Source organism: Fukomys damarensis, unplaced genomic scaffold, assembly GCF_012274545.1.
Source record: "Fukomys damarensis isolate Sample0158 unplaced genomic scaffold, DMR_v1.0_HiC HiC_scaffold_2, whole genome shotgun sequence".
Taxonomy (NCBI): domain Eukaryota; kingdom Metazoa; phylum Chordata; class Mammalia; order Rodentia; family Bathyergidae; genus Fukomys; species Fukomys damarensis.
This window is the reverse complement of record NW_022900914.1, coordinates 24,849,610-24,870,584: the sequence shown is the minus strand read 5'-3', so window position 1 is coordinate 24,870,584 and position 20,975 is coordinate 24,849,610. Positions and strand designations below refer to the sequence as shown.

At 44.1% G+C, this 20,975-nt stretch overlaps 1 protein-coding gene across 3 annotated transcripts in view; it reads right to left on the bottom strand.

The window, feature by feature from the left end:
* Prkce (protein kinase C epsilon) overlaps positions 1 to 20,975 on the bottom strand; it is a 514,303-nt gene that overhangs the window by 185,060 nt on the left and 308,268 nt on the right. For 2 of the 3 annotated variants that reach the window (XM_010615763.3, XM_033763891.1), the window contains exons 3-5: positions 5,520 to 5,679; positions 2,898 to 2,932; positions 1,064 to 1,149 (exon numbers count right to left, since the gene is read on the bottom strand). In XM_010615763.3, coding sequence (XP_010614065.1) covers positions 1,064 to 1,149; positions 2,898 to 2,932; positions 5,520 to 5,679 — 281 coding nt within the window. Of the gene's footprint in view, positions 1 to 1,063; positions 1,150 to 2,897; positions 2,933 to 3,449; positions 3,607 to 5,519; positions 5,680 to 20,975 lie in introns of those variants that run through there. The other variant, XM_010615765.3, reaches the window with a different exon arrangement.

Here is a 20,975-nt window from a genome sequence, read left to right as displayed (position 1 = left end):
CTTTTGGAAGCTAACAGATAAAACCCACCTGACTCTAAACCCAGCTGGTTATAAATCCACTCAGCTCCCTCCATTGTAGAGGGCTATGATTATACAGTAGTTTTTAAATCTAGAATTTAAAGTAGGCCTTTGAAATCACAGATAACACCGTAATTATACCTGCTATCTCCCTGGAAAAGCTTTTTCAATCTGTCAGTGGTAACATCATTCTCCCAATTGCTCAGTTAGGAAAAACTCGCCTCCCTGGTTGAATTTTCCAGACTTCCTTATCCCTAGCAACTTCTCTAAAGCTACCCTCATGTTAGTTTCTACGATGGAGAGAGAACATAGTAAAGAGCTCAGGGGCTCAAACTTTGGGACAGACCATCCGGGACTGCGGGCAGTTGCAGGCTGGCCTTGAACTTGGCAACACTGCCTCATTCTCCTGAGTTGTGGGATGGCAGATGCATAGACCACCTGGGTTTGAATGTCGTTCTTTCATACGCTAGCTATGTGAGTTGGGACAAATTAATTTGATTTTTCTGTGTTTCTAGTCTCTCTGTTCTAAAATGAAGAGGATAGTAACATCTATCTCATTAAGGTGGTTATGGGATTAAATAACACATATTGAAGTGTTCAGGTCAGGGTAAGGTAAGTGTCGCCTATTATTAATCAGTGGGGTTACTGCTACCTCTGGAGTATTCCTTGGATTGTCCAGTCTACTCTATTTCCGTACCACCTCCTTAAGGACAAGGTTCCTACCTGTGTGTTGTCTTGGTTTCTGTTTATAACCTGCATAAACCATGGACACATCACCCAGCTGCTTCTGGGCTCTGATAAAGTAATGCAACAAAAGAACTCACACTTTTTCTCATGGGTTTTGCCTCTGGGACCCAAGTACTCTTAGACTAATACCCACAGGCCATGCCAGCAGACCATGGGCAATTACTTTCATTTTTAATCAGCCCAATAAAGATAGCATCAGGATCACCAAGAGAGTTTTCTTGGGGACCACACTGAAGGCAGTGAAGGGAGAAAGTGGGGGGAAAAGAAAGCACAGAATCCCAATGTTGCACATACTTACCTCATCAGGGGTTTCCTGCTTCTTTAATCCAGCGCACTTCGTGATGATGAGCTCATGGCACCGCTTGTGCACGACACAAGTGCAAACTACAAGCAGCAAGAAACCGAAAGGTGAGGGACAAATGCAGAAAGAAAGCTTTTACCTCAAGGCTCGGTCAGGTATCAGAGGAGGAGTGAAGGGATTCCATGTCCCTTCTGTCCCTGGGCCTGAATGTTATGCCCTCCTGGGAGCTCTGTCTGCAGCTATTTCCAAGCTCTTTGCCAACAGAGCCCCGAGGCTTCCTACACCTGCTGCCAGAGAAGGAAGCAGCTGTGCCCAAAGGGCTCTGAAGGGTCCCTTTAGTTCTGAGTTCGAGAGTCCCCTGGCTGGCTGTCAACTGCCTCCCTCCCACGAAGCCTTTTCTAAGAAGATGTCATGTGGTTCCCTGTGGTCCTGCGCCACTACAGAGTGGAAGGAATGACACAGATGACCCTGAAGTTCTTACGGGATCTTTTAGAAAATCTGGCTGTGGTCTCACATGCTAAACTTTCAAAAGTTCCATTTTAATCTGTCCACAAAAAGCGGCCTGTACATGGGGCAGGATGGCAACTGGCGGCTGAAGAGGAAGACCTCTCTGTGAGCAGCCACACCTGCCAGCAGAGCCACCTTGCTTCCCTCAAGGGTGAGATGGCACTGGGCAAGGAGACGGGCCAGCTGCTCCACTGTCACTGTGCAGAGCCTCGGTGTGACCATCTCACATTTCCACCCTCCCAGGCTGAACGACTTAACCTCGAACTGGTTGTCAGTTAACCAGAGAAAATAATGTTCCATGCCTTCAAGTGAGTCCTATTCGTATCACTATTATTACCACTATTATTACTTTGTAGTACTGATGTTTGAACCCAGGAGTGTTTTACCGCTGAGCTATGTCCCAGGCCTTTTATTTACTTATTCTTTATTTTGAGATGCTCTGACTGAGTTGGCCAAGCAGGGCTTGATGTGGGATCCTCCTGCTTCGGTCTCCCTAAGTGCTGCGACTACAAGTGTGTCTCATTACACCCGGTTGAGCTTTAGATTTTTTTCAGAGTTAACTATTCCACAGTAAAGATTCAAAACAAAACAAAACACAGAGAAAACAACTGTTCGGTAATCTTGACTAAAACAAGCAGGTGAGAGAATTTCAAGGAGCTGACAGGCACAGATCTGCATGGTATGAGCAGAACTTCCAAAGAAGCACTGTACTGCTTCTCCAGGAGAGATCAAAGTGCTACTGCTGGTACAAAAACACTGGGACACTGGGGGCATTGGGAGCTTCCTGTCTGCAAGGCACCTCCAGTGCATACATATGGAGTACTACAGTCAGGGACAAAGCAAGCAGGGTCTCCCTTCCTGGAGAGGGAGGGTAAACACGCCAGCCTTACTAGCAGCAGTCCCCAACCTTTGGGCACCTGGCACCAAGTGTGGGGAAGACTATTTTTCCATTAATAGGGTGGGATGGTAGTGGGGTTTTGCGATTAGATTCTCCTAAGGAGCATGTAATGTAGAACTGAGGGCTTGCACTCCTGTGAGAACCCAATGCTCTATGGATCTGACAGGAGGCGGAGCTCAGGTGATGATGGAGCAATGGGGAACAGCCATAAATACAGATGGAGCTTCACTCACTGCCCTGCCCACCTTTTGTTATGCAGCTGGCTCCTCACAGGTCCCGGATTGGTACTGGTTCAGGGCCTGAGGGTTGGAGACCCCTGGTATAGAGCCTCTAACTGACATTAGATCCAGCACACCTCTCCCAAGTAAGAGTGATCTAAACCTAACCGTGGGTTTTCAAAGCCTCAGTTCATAAAGCACCTCTTACCTTGACATTGGTATCCCTGCTTTCCTATGACCCCCCTGAAAAGAAAAACACAATTCTTTAAGAAAGAACATACCAAACCCCCCCATTCTCCCTCCACTCCTTGCTGCAATGAACCCAGAGAGCCTGTCAAGTACTGGCAGCTAACTTCCCTTGCAAGGTGCCACAAGATGCTTCCTCCCAGAAGGTCACAGGGGCAGTCATGCCAGCAGGGCAACAGTGTGTTGGAAAGCTGCACATGAGCCTGCCTGCTCCGGACAGGCCCTGGGCAGCCTGATATTCCCGTCCTTGTGGATGAAATAGCACTACTTTCCGCACAGCCCCAGGATGCACTCTGCGGGCTCTCTGACCATGGGGGAGGACGGTGGCTGGCAGGCACATTCCCTGGGCATCCTAACGACTGCTAAGAAGTCAGTCTACGGTCAGAACTGGGGGTGGGCAGGGGGAGTTTCAATCTACTGTTTGGGTGATGGGCAACCACAGAGGTTCCTTCCACGGCGGGAGAAGAGTCAAGGGTCAAGGCTGGAAGTCAGAGTAAAAACAGATCAGACCCACCTAACCTCATGCCTATCCTCAGTGCCCCAACAGAAGCAAGTCAAGGAACTCCCTGTAGTTTCCAGACCAGTGGAAGGAGCTGGAAGTGATGGGGCCACACCCCAGGAAATCAAGAGCTCAGTGGTCTTCAGCATAGGCTTAGAGGAGCCCTCAATCTGTAAGACCAACCACACTCAACTCACGATCAAAATGTGGACAATGGTGGTCCAGCCATGAGAAAGTACAGGGAATGACACAGTCATTCCCAGTCTGTGGCTGGACTGGGAGCAGGGGCTGTTTCTGCTTGAGTTGGGTTCTCTCTGAGCTGTGTCATCTCCGATGTCCATGCCAACCTCAGTGACTTGCTTTATGACACCACAAGTGTAAGACAAATGACTCAGAAATCCAGGGGGCCTCAGAGCCCCATTCACATGGCCCCTGGCTGGGTTCCCAATGAAATCTGGCCTCACTTGCTCTGCCCTGCTGGACCCAAGTGCGTGGGCCACTTCTGTATCAGCATCAAAGAGCTCAGAGGACTGGCCAGAAAGGCTGGTGGGAGGTCAGGCAAAGCATGAGATTTAAGGTCTGACTCAAGTGAGGTGGAAACAAGCCTCTAATAAGTCCTCATGAGAGGACAGCAAGTGGGCCTCCCTCATTTCTGAGATTGGCATTATTAGTGGGACGGAGCTCATACTGCATAGTTCACAGGACAATGGGAAGACTGAATTAGGTATTTCTGGTTTTAAGATAGGACCTGGCACGCAGTGGATATTCATTAAAATTCCTCCTTCAAGTAGAAAACCAGTGCCCTGTGTCCTCTCCACTTCTCAGAGGCCCAGCACACCTCACTCTCTCAAAATCCCAATCAGCAGAAATACCATGTATTCCAGGCAGCCTCCCAGACCTTCCTGCTCCTCTGAGAACCCAGCCCCCAGGCAGAGCACATTTAGAATACTTACTGAGAACTGCAACCCCGTATTTTTCCCTTTGTTGTGAAAATGATCAAATATATACCACAGTAACAAATATAACAGACCTGCGGCCCATCACCCTGCTCCACCTGTCCATGAATGGCCAACTCCATATTGTCACTACCCTCACTTAGCCCATCTCCCTGCCTTCCAGAATTATTCCAAATATCATGGTTCATTCAGAAGCAATTCAACTCATCTTTCTAAAAGGAAAGGGTTCTTTCCCGAAACACAATTATACTATCATTATGGGTGATGAAGTTTTAATTTCTTTGCGACCCGGAAGCACAGTTCCTTCTTTGTATTTTTATCCCCCATGCACCCCACACACCTACACGGAACACCCCCTGGAAAAGTCTTCTGTAACCAGAGAAGAAATAAAGCGTATCAACGCTGCTTCTTTTCTATATTTCTTTTTTTTTCAACATATGGGGTGAAATTTATTTTTATCTGAAATTTATTATTTCTCAGTTTCGGTGAAAGGTTTAAAGTCTGAGAAACTGTTCTATAATCTGTTTTATTAAAGGAAATCCTGGCTGTCATCGTCAAATTCTTCAAGGCTTATGCCAGCTCTGCATTGTCATAAAATTCAAGGCAGGCAATACTCTTTCCTTATTAAAATATATCTTCTAAACCTGAGAATCAGAATACTAAAAAGATATCAAAATTATACTTCGAACCACCCTCCACAGTTCATACTTAATGTACATCATACCTAGAATTTTATTAGAGAAATCTCACCTTCATTTCCAATTGAAATGCAATGATTTTGTCTGGAAGAAACTGAGACCTCACCAGTTATTAACTTTCACAATAAAATATACCAGTCCCTGTTAACACATTCACAATGGGGCCCGTAATTTGAATGTCTTGCTGTCAGGCTGCTTGAACCACTGGTGGTACCTGCATGACTGTTCCACTGGGTAGCTTTTAATTGATTTATTAGTACAAAGACCGATGAAAGTGATTAGATCTGTCTGTACCACCAGTGGTCCAAGCTGCCCCAGACAGGTATGTGCCACTTGGGTTCAAGCCAGCAGCCTCATCCCCCCCACCCCCATCTCCACCTTTGTGCCACAGAGAAATCACAACTAGAGCATGCCAGGAGGGAGGGGCTTACCAGATGAAATCTCTGCAGTGGGAGCAGTAGGTGGGCTGCCGAAGGTAAGTGGCCATGAACTTATGGCCATTGACCTGGTGAACCCTGCGCCTGACGGCCCCTTGCCTCTTCCTCGGTCGCATGCGCTCCCTGAACACCCGCTCTTCATTGTCTTTAGAGGCTGGGGAAAGACAGAACAGAGAAGAAAACAGAGTGGGTTAGTGCACCTGAACAACGACTTCCTGCTGCAGGCCACCATACCCCAGGATGAGTGGAGGTGGGCTGGGTGGAAGGCAGCCTTCCTGTCCTCAGAGTCCATCGCAATCTGGATTCTGCTCCCAGCAAAGTGGCCCATCCCTCCCCATATCAGCTTCATGTTCAAAGGTATGGGGGTCAAAGGGCTGAAGGTTCAAGGAAGGAAGGAACGAAGGAAGGAGGGAAGCCATGTGATCCTGGGGACATGGTCCTCTGCAGGCATCTCCCTCAGGAGATAGGGACCACACTGATTTCTGCCCCCACCCCAGGAGAGATGGGGTGAACCTCCACTTGCTTAGTTACCTGGCACAGAGCAGTAGCTATCAAACATATCTGGCTTCATCCTCCTTTCTCAGGCCCAGAGAAGGACAACTAAGAACTTTCTACCAAAGGTCAAAGGAGAGAGAACTGTCACGCTGTGAAAGCAGATACCTGCCCTGGGGCTCCAGACCTACCACCCACTGGAAATCAAAGAGCCTTATTTTTTCCTCCCTGCCACCCCTGAGACTGCCCCCAGCCTAAGATCACCTTGTAAGGGGACCAAAAGACAACAACAAAAATAGTAGTGATCATCATTAGGGACTGTGGGTTTGTGGGCACCCCGGATTCATATGTTGGCACCCTAACCACAGTGATGGTTATCACACAACACCTCAACACCTGCCGTACCAGCCAGTGACTGACACCCTATCAGAATGATGCCAGGCCCGGGAAAAGAAGCCTTGCTTCCTCTTGGACCTTTTGAATACAAGAATCCCTACAGAAGTCATATGCATGACCCAAACAGCTATTTAATCCAAGAGCATTTTGTAAGCCCAGAAGAAAACTGAAGGCGGAAAAGGGTGGGAATGGGGACCAAACGTCCACGTATGCTCCAAGAGAGCAGCAACCTCCAGGTGGACAGGTAGCCAGTCGCAGCACAGACTTAGACAACCCAAGGCAGGGTTCAGCTTGCTGGACCCCGTGTCCTGGTCTCTATCCTGCCCTCCTATGTTTCTTAGAGATACTGGAGATTGAACACAGAGCCTTGCACATGTTAAGGCAACCACTCTACCAGTGAGCTACATCTTTACCCCTGTTTATTTTTTGAGATGTCTAGGTTGGCTAGGCTGCCTAGTGATCTTTTGCTTTAGCCTCCCTATTAGATGGGATTATAGCCTGCTTGGGTTTCCTTTTTAACTGGGGCTTTTTATTTCAAAAGCCTCAGATACTCATTATCTTTTGGAAAGAGAAAAATCCCTACTACCTACCCTACCACAATCCAGCGGTTCACTCACTGACCTAATGCCCTCAGGAAAATCCCAGGTGATTTTAACACAGAGACATGCACACACACACACACACACACACACACACACACACACACACAGCAGAAGCATGGCAATCGCTACTCTGTTCTGCAGTTATAGGTAATTTTTATCTCCCTGTCATGTTATCTCCCTGTCACATTTAGAATGTTCTATTCTTATAATGAAGAAAAAAATGTAACTAAAAATCAAATCTATTCAGTAACCCTTACTTGCTACAAACACAAACTACAAAAACTAATCCCCAAAAGTGTAGTCTTGGCCACTGTAGGCTAGGGAATGGGCGCGAAAGTCCTTCCGTAAAAAGCATCTTTCACTTCTTCACAGAGCTTACCACAGAATGCATTTACACCGCAAGTAAACTCCTAAGGCATTTAAGATGCAATCTGATTTAGAAATTTACTAGCCATTTGCATCCTGGAACACTCTATTTTCGATTAGAATGGTAGTGAGTCCCATCTAATTCTCTCTAACATAACTGTAATAGTCTTCCCTGAGAGGTTTTTTTTTTTTTTTCAATGCTGGGGATTGGGGCTTTCCCACTGAGCTATACATCCTAGCTCTTTTTCTTCTTTCTTTCTTTAATTTTTTGAGACAGGGTCTAGCTAAGTCACTAAATTGCCCAGGCTGATCTTAAACTTGTAATCTTCCTGCCTCAGCCTCTAAGAATGCTGGGATTACAGGCATGCACCACTATGCCATGCTCCTATTTCTTAAGCTTTTACAGAAATCAGCAGTGAAACCAAATGCCCCAAGCTGTGTGTAAACAGTGAACGCAGCTGCATTTTTCTCAGGAGCTCTTGGTGGTACCTGACAGCTGTAGGGAAGCTGTGTACAGGGGTGGGGTTAGGCAGAGAGCCAAGGACGACCCCCCAAGAGTGGACTCCTCAAAGGGCCTCTTCCTCCAGCCACAGAGCACATCTGTCCTCCTTCGAAGTCAAAGATACGGGGAAGGAAACAGATGGCAACAGAAGCAGAAAAACACAGGTAAACTTTTATGCTTCAAGTGAGTCCCCATGGGAAGCTACATGCAGGAAACAGGAGAAAGAATTGCTGAGAACACCCTAATTCCACATTCCTCTGGACAAGGAAGCCAAGGATCAGGCGGGAGCACCCTTTGCCCTGTCGCTCACAGGCAGGGAAAGAAGCAGCCTACACAACACACACATGAAGAGAGAAGCCATAAGGTTCCTCCGCTATCCCCTCCCTAGGACCTCTCTGCTAGGCCCTGGAATCCACCACACAGATCTCTGCGGCAGGGTCAGTTCCATGCAGCTCCCACACACGTGTGGGTCTATTTCTGGGCTCTCTCCTCTGATCCATAAGTCTGTACTTCTGTTTTTATGCGAGAACCACACAGTTTTAATTACTGAAGCTTTGTAATATATTGTGAAACCAGAAAGTCTCCACTTCTTGTTCTCCTTGATCAAGATTGCTTAGGTATTCAGACTTCTATGGTGCTATATGAATTTTAGGATTTTTTTTTTCCTGTTTCTCTGGAGGGAAAAAGTCTGTTGTTATTTTCATAGGAGTCACCCTGAATCTGAAGATCAATTTGGGATGTACAAGTATTTAATAACAGTAGTTTTTCTGAACCATGAAAAATCAACTGCTGCCAGACAGGCATGGGGTACACACCTGTAGTCCCCACACTCAGGAAGTTGACATAGGAGGTCTGTGAGTTCTGAGCCAGCCTGGGAAACATAGTGAGTTCAAAGCAAGCCTGGACTATACAGAAAGACTCAAACAAAACAATGAACCTGATACAAACTTACAAAGGGGAAATGATGGTCTCTTTAATAAATAGTATTGGGGAAACTGGATGTCTACATGCAAAAAAGTAAAATTGAACACCAATCTTCTGTTATACACAAACATCAACTCCAAATGGACTAAAGACTTAAAGTAAGACATGAAGTCATAAAAGCTTCTAGAAAACACAGGGGAAAAGCTTCTTGGTATTGGCCTTGACAATGATTTCTTGGATCTGACCTCAAAAAACTTAACAGAAGAAAAACAGGCAATATATATCAATATACAGACAATATATATCAAAATAACAATATTTTGCTCAGCAAAGGAAACCATTAACAGGATGGAAAGAAAAATATGTGGAATGGGAGAAAATGTTTGCAAATTATATATCTGACAAAGTTTAATATCAAAAGTGCATAAAGAGCATCTAGAAAATAGCAAAGAAATTATCCAGTTTGCAAAGATGCAGAAGAACTGAAAAGACATTTCTCCAAAAAGTACATACAAATGGTGGACAGGTAGTATATGAGAAGATGATCAATATCAATAATTATCAGAGAAATACACATACAACCACAATGAGATCTCACGTCGGTTCTGGTAGATTGGCTACCATACAAGGAAACAAAAGTTAATTGTTAGCGAGGAGGTGGACAAAAGGGAACACTTAATGCTATTAGTGGGACTGGAAATTGAACGAGCCACTACGAAAAGTACAGAGGTCCCTCAAAAAATTAAAACTATAACTACCAGGGCCGGGGATTTAGCTCAGCAGTTTGGTGGCCTGCCTTGCAAGCGCAAGGACCAATCCCCAGTACCCAAAACAAAACAAAACAAACAACAACAACAAAAAAACTATAACTACCATAGGATCCAATATCCCAAGTTCTGGTTATATGTCTAAAGGAATCCAAATCACACTACTGAAGAGAGATCTGCACTCCCTTGTTCTCTGCAACTTTATTCATGACAGCCAAGGCACAGAAACAACTCAAATGTGCACTGATGGATGGATTGGAAAGTGCAGTGTAAATACATAAGTGGAGTGTCATTCAACCAGAAAAGAAGGACATGCTGCCACTTGACACAGCAAACATGAACACAGAGGACACTGTGCTAAGTAAAAAAGCCAGCAACAGGACAGACACCGCATGATATTACTTATATGAGAAATCTAAAATAGTCGAACTAAAAAAAAAAAAGCAGAAAGTAGAATGGTGGCTATCAGAGCACGGGGGTAAGGAGAGTCAGGGTAATATTAATAAAAGGTACCAAGTTCCAACTTTTCAAGAGGAATTCATTAGTCCCAGAGATCTACTGTGCAGCACAGTCCATATAAGTCATGGTACTGTACTGTATACTTGAAAACTAGCTAAAGGGGTGGATATTAAATGTTACCATAAAAATAAATGAAGATGAAAATAAAGCACAGTTCCCAATGGTAGTGGTAACATATTGTGTGAATGGAACGTGAGTGTGAGGGAGCAGGAATGCAAATGTGTGTGTACACATGCACATGACACATGAAATTATATAATCTATATAATACTGCATGCTGATCTATAACACAGTATTATTACATATAACAGATACTATATATTGTTTGCTGAACCATTTCACCCCTGAATACTTCAATTTTTATTACCTAAGAACAAAAATATTCTTCGTCCTATCTAAGCACAGTATCAGAATGAACATGCTTAACACTGGTACGAACGACATCATATCATGTACAGTTTCCCAACTGTCTGCCAAATATCCTTTCTTTCTTTTTATTTTTTTATTTTTATTTTGGTACCGGGGATTCAACTCCGGTCCTTGCACTTGCAAGGCAGGTGGTGGAACCACTGAGCCAAATCCCCGGCCCCAAATATCCATTATATAGTTTCCTGAAGATTTTAATCCAGGAATTAAACAAAGCTCTTTGATTTGGTTGCTAGATCCACATTTCAGTGTATGTGCTACCTTGCTAACCAAGTGAGCATGAGATTCGCATTTTTTAAGAAATGGTTTCTTTTCTTTAAACTGTGATACATTGGTGAAGAATCCAGGGGGCTGTCTTAGACCATTTCATTTGAATTTGTTTGTCTTCTCCCAATTAGTTTCAGATTAAATGGGACAGATAGCACAGAAATATATGTATCAACCAATTAAAATACACCATCACAATCTTTAGGGATAACTGAAAATGACATGAATATAAAATTTACAGAAAAAGAAATGCAAACTATTCCCTTATTGGGAATTTTTAGTATGCAAAGCTCAGAAGCTTCGACATACCATTTAATATCGAAAGAAGCAAAACATTTCTTTTAAAATGACATCAAATTTTGGCAAACTATTAGGAAACTGACTTATTCTTTCACTGCTACAGACAATGCCAGTTGAAATACTTTTTTTTTTTTTTTTGTACTGGGGATTGAACTTGGGACCTTGCACTTACAGGGCAGGTGGCAGAACCACTGAGCTAAATCCCTGGCCTGACATACATTTTTAGAAAGCAATATCACAATACATAGCAAACAATGCAATGAGATTCACCTCCTCTGATTGGGTAACTCCTTAGGAACTAAATCTAAATTAATAATCAAACAGAGACTAAAAGCTATGTGTCCATAACTTAACAGCTATCCTCTAATGCATACCTATATTAGCCAACAAATAGAAATAGCTCCTCTAACATTAAGAGGAAAGACCAGAGCAACAGGGGGAGATGTGACATAATATAATATAATAATATAATACTGTGAAAACAGCCTGTATAATATCACAACCCTACATAAAAAACACATTTGAACATTAAAAGTAACAGAAAAGTAAGAATTATGCTATTGTGGCTTGTATCTAGATGTCCCTCCAAAGTGTGGTGCTGTCATAGGTGGGGATTTTCAGAGGTGGCTGGAACTGCTGTGTGTGATGCTGGGATCAAGGATGTATAATTACTAAATTAGTTCACTGACTGGTTTGGCATCATTCTGGTAAGATTAGGGGTGCCCTAACCTGGGTGTGAGTGCTATCTGTCCAAAGAGCGGGTAGGGAGGATAAGATATAAAGGATAGAGAGAGGGTGGCTGCTTGCTTGTCACTTGCTGTTTGCTGCTTGCTGCCTTCTGCCTGCCACGAACTATTTCTGCTCTGTGATGCCCTCTGCCATGCCACCCAGTCTCTGGAGCCCACCAACTATGAACTGAAACCTTTACAAACTGTGAGCCAAAATAAAATTTTCCTCCTTTAACTTTTAGGTGTCAGGTATTTTGTCTTAGCAACAAGAAAAGTAGGACATGTGCTATGCTAGAATGATAGGATTGTGTTTTTTAATATTCCAAAAAAAGTTATTTTGTGTTAATACACCTCTCAAAGCTTTTTCTCTACCTAAACCATTAGGTACTAGGAGGCTTCTTCATGCTGTGAGAGTGGAGGGCTCCCTGGCAAGGAAGAGGCATCAGAGGTTGTCATGTAGAGTGGGACCGATGACAAATCTCTTCAGCTTCCTAGCTGCCTGTGGATTGGAACCGAGTCAAGTGCCCATCCACTGGGCAGCCAGAGTGCTCTGCACCTTGGACTTGCTTTGAAGACTCCTGCTTGTGACTGGACGTGCTCAGCTATGCACAGCTGGTGGGACTGTTCATGTGCCTTGGCCTTGAAAATCAACCAAAGTTAGATGCCCTTTCATGGGACCTAAGGTCTCCTTACAGAGCCCTTATTTTATGGAAGCATCTGGCACATAGCAGAAAAGGCTACCACCAAGCTCTACCTCTTTTGCAAAACTTTCTGTGGAGATGGAAATCCCGGCTGGCCAGATAAGATGACAAGAATTCACAAAAGGCATAAGGCTGAAGAGAACTATCCTCTGACGCAGCTACCAGCTACTGGGTCTGCAGTAAGCCCAACCTCCAACAGCATTCCAGTCATGCTTCCTACTTCCTCCAATTAGTCTGTAAACGTCAAACTCCTGGAGCTTTTACATCATTGAGCATTTTAACAGTCCCAACATGTAGAAGAATCTGACAGGTTGCAGACAAGTGGTAGGAAGAGCAAAAAGGACAGGACATGCAATTAATACTTTATTTATCTAACCTCACTTAGTCCCTTTTGTTTGAGGAGTTTTCTCAGTTTAGACCAGGAGAACACTCAAAAATACCAGCAGGAGCCACCCCTGGCACCAGACTCTACATCCTTTTCTGGCCAATCTGGTTATCCAAGGTTTCATGGCTCCAATGTCCTCTTCTCACCAGCAACATGCCTTTCTGCAAAAAGTGAGCTAAAAGAACTGAACACTGCCCCCATATGCAGTCATAGGTACCCTCAGCCCAGGCCTCTCGGCATAAGTTTAAGAAACCTAGTGGGGAATTTCTAATAGTCCAGGTGTCTGAGCCCCTGGCCAGTAGAGCTTTCTTTCCCCCAGGGTACATATGCTGAGTTCAAGGGTCAACTCTGCTCCATGCTTGGACCAATAGCCATGCTGGCTCTCTCTGGGCACTGGTGCAATTCCTTGTCACAGGATGGTCACTTGCTCTCAGTATTCAGGGCACACGGGGACTGTTCCACAGTGGGTGGTGTGTGAGGTCTTCTGCTTTCTCAGCTCCCTCTTTGAACTCTTCTTTCTGCCAGATGGTTGAACCAGATGTTAGGAAACTTTGGCCCCAGACCTGATTCATGTCCTTGAACAAGTCATTTAATCTCTCTCTGGTTTCTCATTTACAGAGAATAGGGAAAGCAACAGCTTGTCTGCATCCCAAGTTGGCAGTAGCTCCAAGCCGTCTTGTAGCCGGACTTCAGGGAAGTTTAATTTTGCTTAATAATTCTCTGGTTTGACTTTATGGACTTCTTGGATAAAAAAAAAAAATGCAATATCAATATAAGAAAAACAAAACGAGATACTGAAAACCAAAGTGGCAGTGCCTTATGTTTTTATTTTCTATGAGGAAAATAGGTTACATTTTCAAGTGAAATAAATTCTTCATGACAGTGGGTTCTAAGTAAATATTTATGTGATGCCAGAGAGTATGTCCTACATGTTGTACTCACACAATGCATTAAAAAAAATTTCATGTTCAAAACAGGAAAGAGGAAACAGCAGTTAATTCCTTCAGAGAGATGGCTCCAGGCTATCTGTATCTTTTCAGAGTTACACAATGTACATCAGAGCATCTGTGAGGGAGGCCTGGGATTGTCCCCATGTTTTATTCTGTGTATAATCTAATCAGAAGAGCACTGGTGGCATTTCAAGATTAGCATCTCAAATTTAATATAAATGGCTTTTTTTTTCTTCCTCTTCTTCCCTTTCTGAATGACCTTTGCCATGTTCGTGGCAAAGCTTATTCTCTGTCTAATTACAGCAATCAAACGGTGGCTAGTCTGTGTTTCATCCGAAAAAAACGCAACACCATGTGAAGCCCCCACACACAGACAGGGCAGAGAAGGCCGCACTGGCGCACGCCAAGGTAACGCACATGACGGGTGGGAAGCCCCCATTCCCACCTGCCAGAGGAAGAAATGCTCCATCCAAGCAGGAAGTCTGCCTCCTCCTGTGAACGTGCATGCATTCTCTTCTCCAGCCCATCAATTCTGTGTTGGGGTCACGGTGGAGGTTTTGATACCCAGGAGAAGTCACTACCCCCAGGAAGAAACCTGAGAAAAACAGCCTCCAGGAAGATCCACTAAAAGCTTGGAGAAGCCTCCCAGCCTGGGAAATCAGCCAAGTGGGGCACCAGCCAAGGGAGGGGCCCGAGTCCCTGTGGTGCCAGTGATGTCCAGGATGAAATCACAGGAAACTGAGCTACTGCTGAATTCTTGTGCACCTGAGCACCATGGGGCTCATGGGTCAGGCGGTCAGGTTCCGTCCACTGTTTAGGTGTGCCATTAACACCTGCCTTGGGGACTATGGTGCCAGGAATCTTAGCTGGGTGTCTTTGTGTTCCCAGGATGGTGGTTGTTGGAAAGGCTGAATATCAATGCCAAGTGAGGTTTGACCTTTCCCCCAGTAAGTAACAAGCCCTTTAATGTCAGGTGATGCAGACAAGTGATTATAGATCTATTTATGGAGAAGCCCATGCCCTTCCAACACTGTTTATATTGCCTATTCCAATCATCCAGTGTGCAGCAGGCAGCAGTAATGTAGTGAGCTAAAAATCCTAGCCCCAAATGCTTGGTGATCCCTACCTACTTCACTCCATGGAACTTCTCAGAATTAAGCACCTGACCATTGGCACAGATACCACAATAAACTGTCCACCTCCCAAATTGCTTCTGCTAAGGCACTCCTGAGGTCTCATTAGTTCAAATTAAAAAAGAAAACTCATGACCTCTCCAAAGGAGATCTGGAGTCCTGGGCAGGGTTCCCATGAAACTGATGGGCTCAGTATTTATTTTAAGACTACCTAGGAAAGGATAATTTAAAGGAATCAGAGAATTAAAATTTTTTAAAAAGGAATGGAAGAGTAAGACACGGGAAGTAGAGAAAGAAAAATAAAGAGGATGAAAGGATGATTGTTAAGTCATTAAATCCAAGGTACTAATTCATTAAATGAACCCCATTAATTTCTCAGAAAGCAGAAGGGTTTGTTTAATGTAGCACAATCTATTTTCCCTGGTCCCTGTGTTTCTCCGAGGATATGAGCTCTATTCCTTCCAGCCTTCCTCCCAGTTATCACAATGATTCTCAACCTCTCCTTTGCTGGTCGTAATACAAAATGGCTCTGCTATTTTGGAAAAGCTTCTTGGAAAATGAAATGCACACTTAACAATACACAACCCCAGCCATCCTATTCATACATATTTATTCAAATAAAATGAAAACTTATGTTCACACAGAAACTTACATGTACATATTTATAGCAGCTTTATTTATGCATCACCCAAAACTGAAAACAATCCAAATGTCCCTCGAGTAGGGGAAAAATAAACTGGTGTACATTCATACAGTGCAATTCTGCTCAGTGACAAAAAGTAGTGAATTAGTTATGGATGCAAGCGACGGCATGGGTGAATCCTCAATGCACCTCACTAAGTCAGGACGAGGCATCAAACTCCAAAGGCTACACTCAGACTGTATGGTTCCATTTAAATGACATTCAAGAAAAAGCAAAGCACCAGATACTGAAGCCAGATCTGTGCCTACTCAGGGCTGAGGTTAGGTCTGGCTGTGAAAGGGAAAAGACAACCGGAGAAACTGGGGGTTAAAAACAAACGACTCTAAGTTTTGATTATGGAAGCAGGTCCATGGTTGCAGGCACTTGGCAAAAGTAACAGAATGGGATGCTAGGGGTTAACTTAATGTATATAAATTAAATCTTAATTTAAAAAAGAAAAAATATTGAAAGAAGACCAAGTGCATCCTGGGTCCTGTGTCAGAAACTACTCATGACTGCAGGCAGCAGGTGAGAAGGAACATCTGTCCGGAGCATTTAAATAGGCTGTGCTGAGGCTGCCACTGAGCAGACAAGCCTGTGCTATGAGCTCAGAGAAAGCTGCTGTACCTGGCATAAACCACTCCTCTCCACTGCCTGCCTCTACCTTCGTCTGGGTGCTTTTTGTTCTCACTCTTGCACTCTCACCACCCAGCTGGGAGGGTCTCCTGAACCCCTTCTCCCTCCTCAAACTCCATCCTCCAATCTTCTCATCACATCAACCTTCCTTCTTCCTACACCTCGGTCTTTCTCCCCTCTCCTAATCAAAATCTTCCCCACCCTTTAGCCCTCACTGTTCCATGAAAATTGCCCTTACCAGAAGCAGTCCACAGGGATCTCCTCTTTGAACTGGAGTCTTTACTATTCAATGTGATATTCACCCATTAAACATTTAATTATAGGGCCGGGGATTTAGCTCAGCGGTTCGGTGGCCTGCCTTGCAAGCACAAGGACCAGAGTTCAATCCCCGTAAAAAAAAAAAAAAAAAAAAAAAAAAAAAAAAACCAAAATCAAACAAACAAAAAAATTTAATTATAGACTTTCAGAGTGCTTGACATGGTGTTCCTATGGTTTTCTCTACAAGATTGTTACTTTAGGCAAAGAAGTATTTAAGATTATTTCGCACCCTTCCTCCCCCTCCTCACACCAACACCCTCCCTGCTAGTTCCAATCATTGTTAATTGAATGAAATACCAAAGTATTGACAATAACAGGTATGAGAAGCTACGCGGTACTAAATATATTGTAATACATCCACTTACAGCTCCAAATTGCCATGTTTCTTCTTTGCCTGCAATGTAACTAAAACCTCTTTTCACAAGATGAAAGCCATTCCTAGCTCTAAACTATTTAACAATTCATAAAGGACTCACAATAGCACAGTAAGTACACTTCTTGACATGTAATTGTTTCTATGTATATAATTTCTCTCATAGCACATTGAAATGAAGGTTCCCACCCCCCCTTCTTAAATACTAATCAAATTCTATATATTTCTTTTCTTTTCTAGAAGTCTGTGGCCAGGTGTCTTGAGTTAAAATGCACCTGCTACTGATGCTTCCCATTTTCACGCATGCTTATGTTTAAATTAGATGAGCCAATCTAATTAGACTTCTAATCCTGCAGAACAGAATTGCAAGAAGAGCATCATCTGGGTTAATGCCATTATATTTGGAATCCCATCTTGTATTTCACTAGATTCTTTGGTTATCGTGACAGTGAAGGATAAATGGACAATGTGAGATTGATAAAAAGTTATCTAGTTGCAAGGAAATTGTCTTTCTTTCAGAAACGTTCTAACTGGCATGCAGTCGTTTGCCTCAGCACTGAGTTTTCAGTGATAAGGGCACCATCAGTTCTTGTTATGGCTTGTGTTTAGATGACCCCCCAAAGCCTCATGTAGATAAAGTGGGGCTTTCTTTTACAGAGGCAGCTGAAACTAGAGTGTGTGATGCTGAGATTAAGGCCATGTGGTTACTAAACCACTGCATGTGAGTTTTTGGTTCGGCACCACCCTAATTCCCAGTAGTCTGGATGGGATAAAAGGGGTAGAAAGACACTGTTAAGGTCCCTTGTTGCTTTTGCTACTTTGTGTGTACCACGTTGTTTCTCCTCTGCCATGCCTCTCTGCCATGTGCCACCCGGTCTTGGAGCCGGCAGATTATGAACTGAAACCTCTACAAACTATAAGCTAAAATAATCTTTCCCCCTTTACCTGTGGATGTTAGGTATTTTGTCTCTGCAACAAGAGAAAAGTAACTAAGACAGTCTTCATCTGGTTTGGATATATCCATCCCTTCAATAATATCATGGAGTCAGACCTGGGGTTGAAGGAGTTTAAAAACTGTTGATTGCTGCTCAGAACCATGGGATCCACACAGCTCCCTTCAGTGCTGGAGAGCAGTACTGAAATGACTCGAAGTTTGAGATCATTGCCCAAATTGACAGTTTCATGGGGGGCCCAGTCCTTTCCATTGATATCCTAAATATGTGAGTTGAGGTATATCCAGGTAGACAAAATAAATTTGCAAATGAGACTATAGCAGCAAGCTCTAGGCCAGTGGCTTTCAGACAGGGGCGCATCCAAATCCCATGCCCCTCCCAAGGCTTATTACAGCAGACTTCTGGGTCCTGACCTCAGATTTACTATTCAGCAGGTTCCTTAGGGAGGCTGCCAGGGCTGGAACCAGTGTTCTACATTGTCTATACTTCTCTGGCTCATCAGAGTTACTGAAGATCGCTGTGCCGAGATGGGAGCTAGCCCAAGGTTATCCTTCAGCATCTAAACTGGCCCAGAGGCCAGTAAAATACCGCAGCTTCTGGCATTCTGCAGCAGAGCTAGGGGTGGGAAGGTGACAAACCCTCAGAACAAGGAGAGGCTGAGTGAAAGGCACAAGCACAGAAGGGGAAACAGTGCCACTGAACAGGAAACCACCCAGATTCTACACCCAGCCCTGGACAGAGCACCTGCTGTGTGCCCAAAAGCAGCAGAGCCCCAGGAGTATTCGAGGGAGGGAGGGTGCTGTACCCCAGGGTGAAGGGGCGGAAGGCCTGGGTACATTGCCTTCCAGCACTTCACCTCTCCTGTGGTCACCTGTGCCTTCCTCCCACCCTTTGGAAACAGAGAAGTCTTTGTTTATGATTAGTGTCTTCCTGTGTCCTCCCAGTGACATGGTATAGGGCTCTTAGGGGGAGCCTTTCTCCCTAGAAAACACATCCATGCTCCAGAGATCTCCATCTCCGTGGTCTGGGAATGGCCCGTGGGACTCACACAGGGATTTTTTTTTTTTTACTTCAGTCTATTAGTTTATACAAAAACCATGAATACCTCAAGCAATTGCTAATCTCCAGCAGTACAGACATAATCTGTTTGTTTTCTTTTTGTTTGTTTGGTTTTCCTCATTGAGTTTATTGGTACATTTTAGGTATACAGTACAGTTACATTCATCATTGGGATCTTGTATGTTTACATGACAGGTCTTGGATTTTTAAGAGCTTCCCAGGTGATTTAAACAAAATAAAACAAAACAAAAAAACCAACACAGAGAAGCAGATCTGTGTTTCTTGGGCCACAAGAAGCTTGCGCTGTCTTTCACAATCCCTGCCCTCCACCTGGGGAGAAGAACTATTTTTCAACAAAGACATTTGTCTTGTTCCAGGAATCAAGAGAGCTAGAAGGATGGCTTTTAAGTTCATCTTTTTAAACTTAAGAAGCAAAAGTACTAGATTAAGATTGCTGGGAAGATGCGGTACAGCTTCCAGGGCTTAGAAAGCTCCTGTGAATCCACTCACCTCTGAGAACTCAACCTCCTCTGAGCTTCACCCACATCACCTGGCAAATTAAGTTTAGGAGGAACACAAAATAATTAAAACTAGTATCGCATGACTCTGGCTCCCGACCCTGATGAACAACACACCTACCTGACACGGAGATAAATCCGTGCCTGGGCCCTGCTGCAGCCAACTCAGTCACAGTCTTGGGGTGCACCCAGGCAGTGGGATTGTCTTAAAGCTCACAAGGGGACTCTGATGTGTACATGCTGTTGGGAAGCACTGGTAGAAGGGGTGGTGGTGCCATCAAAACTCAAGAGAGGCATAGAGGGACAAGAGCACTGATCCAGCGTCTGATTCAGCAGCCGTCAGGGACACTGAACGAGTGTTTTGGTTCAATGTTGTATTTTTCTTTTTTTATTTTATGGACACTACTCAGTGGGAGATTCCAGGAGGTAACCTAGAAGAGGAGAGGGGTGGGGTGTGCAGGGATAGATAAGGGAAGGTAAAGGATGAGAGGAAAAGAAATCAGGAAAAGGAAACACGTTCTGCTTAAGTTGAGAAGCACATGAAAAGTGCACTCATTGGGCTGTGGGAGAAAACGTGGCTCTGGCGCAAATCAGGTTTGTGACCTTAGAGGAGGTCACCTCTCTTGGGGTGATCTTCCCAGGATCAAATGACAGGGACAGCTCCAGATCTTCTCTCTGGTGCTGAGACCCCCCCCAGGTGTGCTCCATCGTGATCACCGGGGTAGTAAATCTATGGCAAAAGGGAAGGGGATTCAGAACTGAGCACTGCAAATGCAGGAGTCTGGGAATAACTGGTCTGGGATCAGGGCAGAGCTATCATCCTTTGAGAATTTCATTGTCTCAGACTCTGCTTAGTGACATCAAGAAATGCAACTGGCTTGACCTTGCCCTTGAAATGAGCTGTCAGGGTGATCTTACCCTTTTGTGTAAAAAACATTCTCCTACTGTCACCTACACTTTTATTTGGCTTGCTGTGTTTCATCCTGATATTTTATATGCTCCTTGAAAGAAAACAAGAGCCTGCTGTCTAACAGGATCTTGGTGTTCTGTGACACAATATGACTTAAGGCACTTTCAGTCTCCTTTTTTTCTATAAAAGTTGTGTTCGTGGAAAGGTGCACATCAGTGGACTTTCCATCAGTCAAACCTAATTGCAAATGTACGTTATATGCTATATAAGGGTGCCCTGTGGTGAGTGCTTTTTAAGGGCGACTAAATGTTTTAGTAATGTTAATAATTACACTTTAATTCATCTGTTTGGTAAATCTACATTTTAACACAGTGATTTCAGTATAAAATGGAGGTTGATTTATACTTCTTTAATTTGAGCTTATATCAGAGGAGGCGTGGGATATTTGTTCCTTTAGACTGGATACTTTAAGCAAAAGGAAAAGGAAGGGTATTTCATTGGTTTAAACCTCAGGGTGCTTTGTTGTGTAGGAGGGGGAGGGAG